This window comes from Trachurus trachurus, assembly GCF_905171665.1.
Source record: "Trachurus trachurus genome assembly, chromosome: 1".
NCBI classification, from domain to species: Eukaryota; Metazoa; Chordata; class Actinopteri; order Carangiformes; family Carangidae; genus Trachurus; species Trachurus trachurus.
Genome location: NC_139891.1, coordinates 24,197,427 through 24,212,275, shown reverse-complemented (window position 1 = coordinate 24,212,275; position 14,849 = coordinate 24,197,427). Strand labels below are relative to the sequence as shown.

At 42.8% G+C, this 14,849-nt stretch overlaps 1 protein-coding gene across 7 annotated transcripts in view; it reads left to right on the top strand.

The window, feature by feature from the left end:
• Positions 1–14,849, top strand: part of lrba (LPS-responsive vesicle trafficking, beach and anchor containing) — a 191,645-nt gene that overhangs the window by 159,035 nt on the left and 17,761 nt on the right. For all 7 annotated transcript variants that reach the window (XM_083982697.1, XM_083982701.1, XM_083982698.1 and 4 more), the window contains 2 exons: positions 8,577–8,744; positions 14,245–14,334. In XM_083982697.1, coding sequence (XP_083838823.1) covers positions 8,577–8,744; positions 14,245–14,334 — 258 coding nt within the window. The remainder of the gene's footprint in view (positions 1–8,576; positions 8,745–14,244; positions 14,335–14,849) is intronic.

Sequence of the window (14,849 nt, the reverse complement as noted above, 5' to 3'; positions counted from 1 at the left end):
GTATATGATATGTGATTTTCTGTAAAATGATAACATGCTACCTGACCTTGATATTGGGGTTTATCCAAACTGCAATAAGAGCTCAGACATCCAGACTTTGTTATTTGATCTTTTCATTTGGGGCCGAAGCTTTACTCATCCCTCCCTGCAGCATCTGAAAATGATCCACTGATTTGAGTACAATGTGAAATCTCCAGATCAGATCAGGGCCTATATCACATGAGATTTCAAAAATTGAATCTAGTGGTTAGAGAGCACGTCCCATGTTGGCATAGGCTAGCTATATATACTATATATATATATCCTGCACTGTAGTTGAGTGCTTGTTTTGTGATGTGCCCATGTGTGTGTCTTTAAAATTGTAGCTTTAATTAAAACGACGCTCTCTTAATGATCATTTCTACTGATGTGTTTGATAGAGTTGCACTTTTGTCCTCCCAGCTATTGTCGTCATAATCGCCACAGTAATCTCTCCTGCAGAGGTAAACATCAACGTCACTGCTCAGTGTTAACAGACATGTGTCATATTAATATGAGCCAAATCACCTTTACCCCCCCAAAAACCTCATATACTCACACTATCACCCTCTTTGAAAGTCCTTCTCTGAGGTCTGTCACTTTGATATGCTGACAGCTCTTCACAACTATGTCATCATCCAGCAGACAGGTCCATTATCGTAACAGGTTATGATCAAATGAGGGTATGAGGGTATTTTTTTTTTCTTTCTGATGGGATGTTTTGTAAATGACCAACGCTCAAAGCATTTTCAGATCTTCCGTGTCGTTATGCAGAGTTACCCAGTGGCTCTGTATGTGAAACGTGAAGGAGAGCCGGGCACAGAAGATGAAAGCGTGCCTCGCATTTTTTCCCACAAGACGTATGTAGCCAGACATGATAGCTCCCCCCAAGCTCAGACCACCAGCTACACCAAGTCAAAGATCATCGCTGTTTACATTCACCTCTCATCCGCACCGCACTCTCTGATCAGACACCAGCTGGGACGACGGACGCACGTAATACCGTTCCCACCAGCCCTGCACGTCGTTTTTTTTTCACAGGAACCCCACAGGAATTCATGTATGAGCTGAGGTAAACCACTGCAAGGACCAGTCACTAACCGCTAAGATACACTTACGCACTTGTGAATGACTGAGTGAGTGAAAATCTTAACGTTGTCTGGCCCAGCGTGGCCTCATGTAACAGAACACAGTTTACCATGTTAGCCTAGTGCTAATCTATTCCCCTGGTGTCTCCACTGAAAGCCTTGTTGTTGGATGGGAACTAGCACGTGGGGTAGGAGGGGGGTGGGGTGGGGGGGTTATCTGGCTAATGTCAGGCAGCGCTCACTGTAGGAGTATTGTCATGCATAAGGGTAGACATGTTTACTGTGTGCTCAGTGTTTTACGAGCTGTCCCCCCTTCTTTTCTGCCTCCCCCTCTTCCCTGTCCATCTCCCCCCCTCCTCTCTTCTTCTTCGTCCTCCTCTTCAATGATGTAATGGAGGAGACCGATGAGAGCCTGAGAAATGGGATGATGTACTGCTGCTGACATACTCACTCACTAATGTTGTCCTTCTCCCTTTTCCTGCACTCCTCCACGCTCTCATTTTACTTCTGCCAAAGTCTACAGAGATGCTTTTTTGCAACATGCACTGTTTTCATACTCCTTCGCTCCACATCCGTCTGTCTTTGCCTCCAAAAAAATTGTTGTCATCTTGACTTTGTTTTGAAAGAACAGTTGTCTTTGCCCTCTGCCCTTATCCCAGTCTAATGTGTCCATTCAAATCAGTCACAAATTTAGATATTAATTTTCTTGTGGACATTGAAACATATAATCATGATCTTTGTAGCTGTGCTAGTGGCCTGGCTCTAGGGATGGTAATGTTGGTCTGTTGGCCGTTTTGGTCCAGACAGAAATATCTCGACAGTTATTAGATGGATGCCATAAAATCTGGTTCAGACATTTGTGTCATCCAAAGGATAAATTATAATGATTTGCTTATCCCTCAAATTTTCATTTTTTGCTGCTGCCACTGTGGTTTATGAACAAACTCTGTAAACTGACACTCGGCTATACTTTTTTTTTATGTCTTAGTACTTATTTTATATTTAGTATTTTTTAACATGCTGTATTTTAGTATTCAGCTCAAAGCATCACTCTACCAAAGTATCAGTTTTCGATAACTTTAAATATGAGTAACAGGCATTTTTAGACATAATTAATCCTCTGCATATATTGTTATGATTAAATTCTGAAAACTGTTGACAGACAAGACACACAGACACACACAGACAGTGTCAAGCTGTAGCGCCACACAGCCCAACAGCCCAATAACCTCTCCTAAGTACACTCAAGCTGATCAGCTGAGTCATTCATCCTAATCATCTCCACTCTGCGTTGAAAGCCTCCACACCTTCAGACGGGCGAAGAGACCGCTCGGTCCTCCAGCCGATGTTGTAATCATCCATCTGAGACAACAATGCCCCTCTCAACAGCTATCCAAATATCCTCCTCAGTGCTTCTGTGTTTAATCAGCTCCGACTGTTGACTTAGCTTTTGCTCCTATTGTGGATGAGTCGTACAGCACTGGTGATGCATTTTCTAGCTTGTTAGCCTTGAGAGAACGCGTGGACGGACAGTTACAGTAGATTCTCTGCTTGTTGACGATTGTTGAGATATTGGGAAGCAGTTATGAAATAGTAGTTTTAGTATTTATTTTAATGTTATTCCAAATATTAAGAAAAATGTTCCTTAACATCGAAATTATTTTAACATTTCTAAACTTAACTTCCACCTTTACCATGTAATTATTCATTACTCAGCATCATACTGTTTGTCACGCATCTGCATTAGCTAAACTAAAAGAAGACAACAGCTACAGTATCACTGCCTTTCATTTTCTTCAGCCATTTACCTCTCAATCAGTGTTGTTTATTCTGTTGTCTGTGCTGTAAATTGGACCACTTAGTGCATTCTCACAGTCTACACCGCGCGCCATTTGTCGTCCTAAGACAAAAATCCACCGTGACATGTTTGTTTTGGGGAGATACTTTCCCAATCACTGCTCATTCTACTTCTTTTCACCCCATCACACGATACTGTTGCTTTTCAAGTGGGCGAGGGATAATAAGGAAGATGGAAGGAGAGCGAGTGGGAGAGCATTGAGGTTAGAGTTTCAGGTTCCACTTGCCAGCGAGTGCCTCCGTTGACCCATAGCCAGAACTCTCACGGTTGTGACCTATCTAATTAGTGGAGCAGGAAGGAGGGGGGAACTAAAGTAACACACAACCCATCTGGGGTTCTCTTGGTGTGTGTGAATATGAGAATAAAGGAAATGGTTTGTTAGCTGCACGGCTGCTCTAAGGCTCTCATTCCTTACGTCACCGTTTCTTTTTTTTCTTTTTCCTCTTCCACGTTTGGGGCCCCCTTTCTCTGGCTGGCTACAGGCTTCCTCTGCCTGCTTCAAAATGACACTCGGCTTCTCATTTACAGCGAGCTAATAAGCCCTTTAATCAGAGTGCTTGTCAACCTCAGGGCAAGCAACTCCAGAGGAGTTGATCCAAAGGATCAGATGACTGGAAGAAAGAACAGGAGGGGGAAAAAAAAGGAGAGTAGCGGTGAGAGTGAGAGAATATGTAAGAGGGAAAATAAAAGGCGGCTGTTGAACTTGGAGGAGGAATGGAGTTAAAACAAAAGGGGATGATAATAGACTGGCTTCTGCTCAGGATGATGATGTTTGGTGCACTTGGAAAACGCGTAGATCTAATGGGATTTAATAATCTGATTAAATAAATTGCACAATTAGAATATAATAAGACTAAACAAACCTTGATTTAACTGCTGCTCCAGAGTCATTGTGTTCAACATGTGTGATTTTTCACTGCCACATGCTGAGCGTGCTTTTCAGGATGTTTTGATCAGCTCATTCTTAAACAGTCGTTTTACTATATACAGACCTGACAAGTGTTTGCTTTATTCATCCGTAATCGATGCAAAAGAAAACAGCCTGCCGCTGACAACACTCCGCATACAACATGTGCATTCAATTACACATCCACACCGTCAGTGACACACATACACGGCCACATGCACGGACGCTCACATCGCCGCTTGCATGCAAATGATTGGATTGATTTGTTAAGTGACATTTTAACTTCCTTACAGACAGCTCTCCATAAGTCCTTAAAAGGGTTTTTTAGGACCAGTGAGGGTTGGAGGAAAGTGTTCAGTGTCACCTCGTTAAGGCCGAAGTGAAATCCAGCTCAATCCAGACCATAAAGCTAACCACAAACCACAGCGAGGCACACAAACCTCACTGATAGGCCCAGTGCAGCCTTGCAGAACTTGTGGCAGTCGCACACTTTGACTTTTGAGCAGGGAAAGCTAAAAGATCAAGCTAAAAGTGAGGTGCAAAGAAAAAGGGATAGAAGTAAAAATACACCCACTTGCAAACAACAAAAGCTTTCTAAGGTGAGGCTGAAGACTCGCCAGCGGCAGAATCCAGATCAGACATTTCAGCTTTTTTCTCTCCCGAGGACTCAGAGTAAGCTTTGTTTAATGTCGAGCAGCTGGTTAATTGCAATCACTCTGTCTCCCCACTCTGATGTCTGAAAAACAGATAACATTGTTTTTAAGTCTCTTTTTAAAGAGTAACATATTGACAGGCACACATTCAACTGTCATCCTTTGTAAGTGTTTTAGTGTGTACGCGTGTGCGTGTGTTTCTTTTCTCACACTCGAGCCACAGATGTTTCAGAGAGGAAGAGAATATGAAAGTAATCTGAAACTTGCACACGGACAAGTCGTATTGATTATGATACATTTTCATTAGGATTCACATCACAGCTCAGAAAACTGGCACGCAGGCAAAACAAGCATGAAATTCAGAAAGAGAAAATAATGATACACATTTGAGTACTTGGTGGTTTTCATGAGGGAGAAAAGCTGATTACTGTAAATGATTACATTTCTCTACATGGGAGAATAGTCCAAATTATTGTTGCCATTGGAGACGAGTCACAGTACACAACAAAGGGGAGAGACCCCCCATGCTTCAAAGGTGTACTTTGTCAAATGTGTAACAATAGAAATGTGGGATTCCAGTGACTTCTACCCCCTATCAGCATTTACATAAAGGCATGCTAAATTATTCATTAATTATCAGAGAGTCCCCCGTGGATGGGGATGACACACACACTGGCTGCTAATTGGCCCATCAATAATCCTGCCTGGTTCTCCTGAAGTGGCACCAGATCCCACCTCAGGAATCTGCTATCTGCCCCAACCTTCTGCTCAACCATTTCCACAGTGTGGCTCTACACGAGGAGACATTTCCACACCTGCTCACCTGGCACGTTGCTGATGAGATATCAGAACGCGCCTCTCACTCTCTGCATTTAAATGTCTCGTCCAACAAGTAGCCTCAATTATTCACAAGCCGATTTCATGGTAGAAAAACAATGACCGCAGTGTTGATTTAATCACAGTGTCATGTTATTGAGGCTATAGTAGCATGCTGTTGTTTGTATTTGTTCACACAGGATCATGTGGTCTTGTGTGAGTCTCAAATATACACACAAAAAAAGAAACAGCCTCTTAAAGCAGCTGGGTATTGTAGTGTTTAGGATGGGATGGGAGCCAAGTTGCAGTAAAATGTGAATTTTTGGGGGCTTTGGGACTTTTATCAGCTGCAAATGTGTTATGCAAGTATTTGTAGCCACAGGCCAGTGACAAAATAAACTACATCCCCCTTGTTCAACATAAGAAAGGAGGCAGTGCAATATTACAGCATCATGAAATAAGTAAGTAAAGTAACAAATTATTTTCTTTAGAGAACTCGATTTTCAGAATGTTTTTCTAATGAGTGAAGTCTGGTATATGAAACCGTGGTCTAGACTAAAAGTGAGAATAAAGCTGTCGTTTAATTATATTCTGATCTGACTGTTGTCACGGTGGTGACGTTCTGCTGGTTTCTAAAAAGCTTTGAAGAGACGTGATCAAGGCAGTTCGCCGTATCTCTGGAGGCAGAGGAAGATATTTTTTTGACTCTCTGATATTTAGTCCTCTGAGGTTAAATTTTTACACCTAGACTTCAGTCACACAGAGCTACTGAGCATTTTTGTCACACAGATGGAGACAGACAAAACAAATACAATAGTATACAGACACCTATGTATATACATATCATCGCCTCAGAAAGAACTCAGAGCCCTGCACATTTTACCACATTGTAGAATAAATTGATTAAATTAGTCTTTTCGCCCATCTGTCTACACTCAGTAACCCGTAACAACGAGGTGAGAACATGACTTTAAATTTTTTTACAAGTTCATTAAAATCTTTAAATGATAGTTCTTCCAGTGCCAAGGCAGACACACACACATATGCACGCTCACTTATTCCATCTCCCTCCCATTTCAAATGGTACATGCAAGTGATTTCCATAAAGGCGGGCCTCTGGAGAGGGAGCTGCAATAACATGGCTCTCTTTGTTTCCCCATGCTGATTGACAGTAGATTGCAGTGCACATTAAATGCCCATCAGGCCCAGCTTTAGTTTTAGAAACAGGGGAGCAGGGCCTGTCAAAGGTCAATCCTAGCGCATAATGAACTGATCTCTTTCTGCCTCACACACACACACACACATACACACACACTCACAGTCTGCCCACTATTAAAGTGAGCTTGAATAAAGAGGGTTTCCCTGGCTTATAAATGTAACATTAATAAAAAGGATTGCCCTGTGACACACGCCTTTAAACACACTAACATACTGTGAACACATTGATGCCAGAGGGACACAGACATGGAGTCTAGACTGTCTTACACTCTGGGGGTGTGCTGGTTTATTTTAATGCTTACTGTTAGTTTTGTTTTGTTTTAGCATGTCCCCATGGTTCAGCCCCTTAACGCTGTGAAGGGAGTGAGTCACATGAAGTGGAAGAGAAGAGACAAATATCTCTCCATCTGCTAATTCTGTCAGGTCTACAGCTCTCAGAACAGTGCTTGAATCTAAGTGGGGCATTGTCCAAAATGCCAGTGTGTGTAATAACCGTAAACCTACAGTACACACGGATTAGTTTTACACCTATGACATAAAAGCTATATACAAAGACTTTTAATACCTCGCCAGGGGAATGCTCGAATGATTTTGATAATTAAGCCATTACTGTACTTATGACGCTCGCTGTTGCTACCTACTGTGATATAAAATCCTCGCCTTTAAGATATTGCTTAAACACAAGCAATTGTACAAGAACATTGTCAGAATCAAACTGAGTAAAGGTGGCAAAAGTTTGAGCAAACAAAGAAGGGATAAATACAGTAAAAGAGAAATAAAAACTCAATCAAAAAAGAGCGTTGGTGCAGAAATTAAATATACTGTGACTCACCGGAGATAGTTGCAAGTTACATGAAAGGAAACATTAAAATACTGGACATGACAAAAGCCAGTTATGACATGTCACCAAAATATAGAGAATTATGAACAGTTATTGACAAATCTCTTCTGTTTGTTACGCTCCTACATGGTGCGATATGCATGGTAGCCAAGTGTACTGTTGTGAGTCAACATGGTGTTTTTACACATTTCCACACAGTAAATCTAAAAGTCTTTCAAAGCTTTGTCTGCTGCATTTGTTTCCCCTAGTGTTTCCTACTCGTGTATGATCCACACAGGATTTTCACTGCAGAGCTTTTCATCAGTTCAGATCATGGAATTTGTTACAGTATTAAAAAAAATGTTTTAGTCAGTGCTCAAGTTGCAGAGAAAACATCATAGTACCACACACAGTCTCCTCTTTATACTCCTGCCCCCCCTCCCTCTCAGATTGAAAGTTGTAATTAAGAGAACGGGGAGGAATCCGATGCTGAATGAGCTGTCAGAAAGTCACATTTAAATGAGGGATGCGCTGGTCTCTGCAGTAAAAATTTAAATTATATAAATTGCCATTTAAGTGTAGCACAGGCTAATGTTTTGTCACAAATTAATGTGACACAAGGCAGCAATGACAATCAAGGGCTGCCTCATTTTAATTTGGTCGTGTTTAGAGGGCTTTTGTGAGCCGACAGCTTTACACAAATTAACACAATTGCCTGTTTTTATGAGGAAACCATAAATGTTTTTTCCCTCCTTTGCCGGCTAATGAGGAGAGAAAACGGCTCGTACCTCAGCGTTATGGCGATGCAGCGACGTCTGCAAGAGAGCAACACGGTGCTTTTATCCACCCACAACCAACAGAGAAAAGAACAAAGACAGAGAGGGAAACGGCTCCCTAATGAACTACAAGAGTCTTCTAATGTTTTGATGCTCCCACATGATCAGATATGGATTTGCTGCGCTTTTTGCTCATTACAGAAATCATTGGCAGATTGTGTCACAGGAACAATTAGCAGAGAAAGTCTGCTTTCTCAGAGGAGTTCATCTCGGAGAGACATTAGTGATGAATGCACTGTTCAGTAATGGGATGAGGAACATGTTAGGGGGGGCAGCATTTGGTTAGAGTATGGTGTGTAAATGACATACATCTGTTGACATTGACAATACTTCTAATCCTCTGTCCTCTCCTCCATTTGCAGGCTCTGGAGAGCGAGTTCGTGTCCTGCCAGCTCCACCAGTGGATTGATCTGATCTTTGGCTACAAGCAGCAGGGCCCAGAAGCCACCAGAGCCCTCAACGTTTTCTATTACCTGACCTACGAAGGCGCAGTCAACCTCAGCTCCATCAGCGACCCCATGCTCCGAGAGGTGAGGCTGCTACACGATACATTACATATAAAGTACATGCACTTGAATGCACATTTATGTACTGCGTGGCTGATATAATTCACTTGGCAGATCATGCTGAGTAAGTGGAAAATACCATATTACACGAAGTACACTTGAGTATTTGCACTCTCAAATGGATGCTTAATCTTACTATATTATAAAAGCATCTGTCCATTCTGTGCATCTGTGTTTTCACGGTGGATTTTGATGCCATTAGCCATGTTAAATTGTTTGTCCAATGGCATAGGAGAGCCGAGCTAACAACCTACTGGCAGGTATTGCTGAGCTAAGTCTTTTCCCTGTGTGATACGTCTGAAAGCACTCCACCAAGTGCTCCACTTTAACGCCTTAAAACCTCCTCCTTGGCTTTCATTCATTATTCATCCCCCCTCACTTTGAACTGCTGCACACACGAGCTGCCGCGGCCTGCCCGACAGCAAACGCACAAAACACAGGGCTGAAAAGAAAAACACAGCTAGCCTGCCCTGAGCCAAACACCAGCCCTGACAACTTCACCAATCTGCTGTAAAAGGCAGCTAGCCAGCAGCAGCACCAGTCGCCGTGGTGGCTAAAAATGGCGCATATCATATTTTTATTCTTGTCAGAATTTTCGCACGGGGCTTTGCTCAGGGTTTCTCTTATGATAGTTTCAGTGGAGTAAAACAAGATTCTTACCGTCAGTGGTTGGCCACAAAAACTGTACATTTTTACATTTGGAAACATGGCGACATCGTAGGAACAAGATCTTGAAGGCAAAAAAGATGAGCCGTCACACAGGTCAAGAGTTAAATCTGATTATTGAAGATTTCTTTAAAAAAAACGACAATAAGATTATGTCAAAAGCTTGTACTGTATGTAGCAGCACCGTGTATGGTCAGTGATTTGGGACATAGTTGACAAGTGTTGTTGAACCACTGTAAACAGCTGGTGTCATTGTGTTGTATCTGCATTCTGCCTGTTGTCAGGCAGTTTTATCCTTTTATCTGTTTGCTTCTCAGTCAGTCACAGACGTTGGTGTTTATAGAGCAGGCCCCTTTGTTGCGGTCCAGCCAGAAAGTGGCTTTCTACAGCTTGTTTGTGTCTCTCTGTATTGTAGCATTACAGTACTGCTACGTTCCCTTATCTTAGCAATTAAAGATGTCAAGAAAATGTTGCTGTCGCCCATAGGAATAAACGGACAAAACAATGAAAACAAGACACAAGTTGTAATAAATCAGAGTTATCCTGGAAGCAAAGGTCCTCATAGCTGTGAGGTGTAAATGGAAATGAGATCAGTGTCTATCAAACGGCTGAAATGCATTTTGCCTGCTCTGCTGCCCTTCATGCTCGGTGACTGGAGCATCACGGGCACCAGGGGTAGTTCCCTGATTTATCACCTCATTCAAACTAATTCCCATCCAGATGTGCTTTGGCCTTTAGCTACACACAAACACACACACACATGCACACATACACAAACATACACATGCAGATTCATTACCAAGGTGCACCGGTCATTTCCACACTCACGCCGAGCCCATTACCCACTCTACTGGTCAACACACACACGCTCACACACACACACACAAAGAGACACACCACAAAATTGGATCACTGGCGGTTCAGTGTTTCTGCCAAGCAGTTCCAGTGACCATGGGATTGATAAATCCACATACATGCAGGACATCAGCAGACTCAGGTGCATGGGATCAGTGGTATCAGAATAGCACATACTGCCTCACTATGAATAAGAGCAGGAATTTAGATTTTGCATACGCATATGTGGTATTTTCAGTAAATTACAAATTGTGTTACATTTTGTGGGAAGCTCGCTGCATCATTTTACAAATAAGAATGAAAGGAAACACTTGTTTCCTCTTGCAAATCAAGTGAATTTGTGTCAATTGTGTGAAGTCCTGTATGAATAGAACAGAAATGTTTGTTTCACTCCCGAGACATGAAAAAAGGAGAGAGTTTGTTGTTTTCTCCTCCCACTCCCTGCTCCGATGCTGCCTGTGAGTCCAATCTGCTGGATTTCACCTCCGACTACGCCGTCAGTCTGAGCACTTTAATTAGTTAAATAAACCAAAGCAGTGTTATCCCTGTGAGCCGGGCCAAGGCTCTCCTTCAACTGTGTTTGTGCGGAAGGAAGCATGCCCTGTCTGTGCAGAAGGTGGAAACAGAGTTCCAGGCCTGGGCCTTGTCATGGCCGGGAGCTGGGGGTGGCTGCGGCCTGCAGGAGCTTTGAGACTGTGGGCTTTGGGTTTGAAAGTGTCCCCAGAGTCTGCCATTACTGAGTGACAACTGTTTCAGCCTGAGCTGTGGTCTGGGCCAGGCTAGGCCACATTAGGACAGACCCCGGGGCTGTTCAATGTCAGGGGGATGGGTCACAGACCTATATGTGTGTGTGTGTGTGTAGGTAATAGACTGGGGCAGGGGGTTCTGTATTCCTGGTTGGCTGATTCTGTATTCCTGTTTGGCAACCACTAACTCCCGCTCGCTGCAAACGACCTCACACACACACACACACACACACACAAACACACAGACCCCAGAGATTTGTATGGATCATACCTTGATATGTTTGTACGTACACGTTGTATGTATACATGCATTCACTGGTATGTGTATACCTTTGTATATTTACGTGTGCTCATCAGCATAAATGCACATGGCTGTGTGTTTATGTGTGCATTTCTGCTCAGGGAGAGAGTTTGGAATATTTCAGCGCAGATTAGGGAATGCTGTGGAGACCGCTGCTGTGTTTTTCAAAACCATGATTACTTCCTGTCCTGCCTCCGCCGCAAGTCAAGAGAGCTGTGTGTGCTAACATGCGTTGGTGTGTTCGTGCGTGCAACCCTGTGCGTGGCATGCGCGGACATCTGTGTTGCTTCTCAGTGTATAAAGAGAAACACGCCCTGTGTTGCCTTCTCTTGGTTGTACAGGGCTTCCCCTCTTTCACATGTGATTATGGAAAATCCCACAGCCTCTTACCCCAGTAACAAAACACAGAGCCCCGTCTGAATTGTATAGTGTGTGCGTAATTCGGCAGAAGACGGGAAATATACCCACGCGAGTGAACCTGCTTTTACACTCGGCCAAAGTCACTCACCAAACACCAGGCCTACTGGTTTATTTTCTTTGGACAATTTGCCCTTGACTGCATTTCTTCTTTTTTTTTTTAAAGCATGGACATCTAAAGCGGAAGATGCAGAGTATGCTGCTGCGCTGTTTGTCACAGATACAAGGCCATTGTAGTCTGTTGATAGAGTGAATGTTGTTGGGTTGATTTGCATAAAAACTGAATGTTTTACATGGAGATCCATCTTGTCGAGTGGCTGAGTAAATCAAAGGGCAGGCTGGGACATCTGAGCCGAGGGCGTCTCGGCCATTTAAATGTATAGAATATAGAAAACCCTCATCAGACATGGGCCAGCGCCCCCAAAAGAGATTGGCCTTGTGGATGGCCCTTCATATAATCACCTGAGCATTGCATTGGCATATAGGGAAAGGACATGCTGACCTAGACTCAGACACTTTTCCGACGTTCCACAGCCTCATAAATGTCAGAGCTGAACTTAATGAAGATAGGTTGAGTGGCTCTGAGGAGCCTCTTCTACACATTAGCTTAAGCAAAATGCTCGGCTCTGCAGGGCGGAGGAGAGGGGAGGCACTTTGACCTTGAATGATGCACTGATGTCCCCGCACTAACAGGCCAACTGTGGAAGAGATGGAAAACGTTACGATTCTCTTTCATGATCATGCTTCAAAAAAAAAATGTAATCCAGTCTTGGATGTGCATCACACAATACTTTTTTACTCAAGTTATCATCACGCTAACTGTTTGATGTAGCATGTCTATATATCATATGCCTTTTATTCTTTAGACAGCCTAATGAGGGATAGTGGTAGATTTACATTCTCTGGTGCAGTGGTGATTACAGTTTATTATCCTCCTCAAATAGACAGAAAGATTCATGCAGATAAAAAAAAGGGAAAAATTAAAAGAAAAGAAAAAACACGCAGAAAATACCGATAAATATGTATAAAAAATTTGGAGTCTGATTCTTGACCCTAAAGAATCTCGTAATGGACGTTTGAGATCTCTCCCTCTCTGCGTCGCTCTGGTCTCTGGTTAGTTTCAGACAATGGGTATGAGCAGACTAACTTCCCAACCTTTTTTTTCTCATGGAAATACCATATGCAGGCCTCAACTATGAGCTCATTCTCACAGGCCTCGCCAAGTCAGGCTCAAACGTCTCAGCCTGCACACACAAGCTGTCACTCCCACACAGCCAGTCACAGTGCACACCAACATACTGACAGGTCTGTCATAATTTTGTTTTGGCCCTTTTCTCTCTGCCGGTCACTTTTATAAACCATCTATCACGCTGTATCTGTTTCACACCATGACGGTTTTCTTACTCTGAGTAATTTCTGCTCAGCATCGTTATACTTGTGAAACTTCCGCTGGCCCTTTCTAATATTTGGTCGTTGCCCAGATTTTCTTTTGTACCTTTTATAAATCAATTTTTGAATGTTGCCTTTTATTCTCTGCCTAAATTTAGTTGGATTAGGGAATCGATTAGGATTCTTTTTTTTTCCAAGATCATGTTGAATTAAGCAAAGCAAAGAAAATGCACTTCTGATGTTAGCATTGTTGCTTGATCCCTAAGTATATCAACGAAACATTTTTGTACAATGATTTATGTGTTTTATCACTCACTTAAAGGGAAAAGTAAAAAAAAAAAAAAAAAAGCTTTTCTCTGATCACAGTTAAACATCTGAATTCTTCACAGAAATAACATCCAACTTGAAGGCGTTACCAATTTATCAGTTAATCAAAATATATCAACATGATTTTGAGTTTATACTTGTTTTCTTTTGTATCTCAAACAACAGTAGGATAGTGTAGAGTGGTGGGATATATAACCCCATAGTCCCGTACATCTATACGCTGCAGTGGGTGTGTCCGGTCCTGTGCTGGTCGGTCTGACAGTGAGCGGTGTGATGATGTCCAGAAGCTGCTCGGCCGGCGTCTGCTTTGACATTTATGGTCCTATACCTCTTCATTAACACCACCTAACCAGCCAACAAGCCCGCCTGTCCCAGCCCTCCTCTGATTCTGTGTGTGGCTCTGGAGGATAAATTGATGTGTGTGTGTGTGTGTGTGTGTGAGAGAGAGAGAGAGAGAGAGAGAGAGAGAGAGAGAGAGAGAGAGAAAGAGAGGGAGAGAGTGTGTGTGTATATCTGACAGTGAAAAAGTGTGTTCACATGCATGTGTGCTGGAACATGAGTGCAGCTTTTTTTTTCTCTCTGTTATGTCTTTTGTGTTCATGTCTGTGTTTTGTTTGTGTATAAACACAATATTATTAGATTGTTGAATCATCTGTCAGGTAGTGGTGTGATCCTTGGAAAAGTTACAATAATTAATGCACATAGAAAAAATGAAATGTAAAAAAAAAAGCTTAACTCTTCTCCTCTCTTTTTTCTCCCTCAGGCTGTGGAGTCTCAGATCAGGAGTTTTGGACAGACCCCCTGCCAGTTGCTTATTGAGCCACACCCACCCAGAAGCTCAGCCATGCAGGTGGTGAGTTATGCACACACACACACACACACACACACACACACACACACACACACACACACACACACACACACACACACACACACACACACACACACATATATTTATGCAAACAGATAATCATAGAAACACACTTACTGTACCAATGTGCTTAAAATGCTCCAGTCTGAAAATACGATGATGGATCAGTAGCCAGCAGAGCTACAGTACAGTATCATCTTTTGTGCTGCCTGTTTAACGCCCTCTCTGGTTCCCCGGCCGTCCTGATGTTGGCACTCTGCTTCACATAAGTCTCAATATTTTGGCTCATTCTTTTCATCCCCCATGTGCCTCCTGTCCTCTCTCTCCCCATCTACAATTGTGGGAAAATAAAGTCTCGGGGTTTGAAAGCATCTCCTCTCTCATCATTAGTGAGGTGTGTGTGAAAGGGAAAGATCACAAGCATTTGTGTGCATGTGTGTTTAGTAAAAGGTTTGCGGGAAAAAGGCACAGCTCCTGGCAGGAAACCTGGGTCTGAG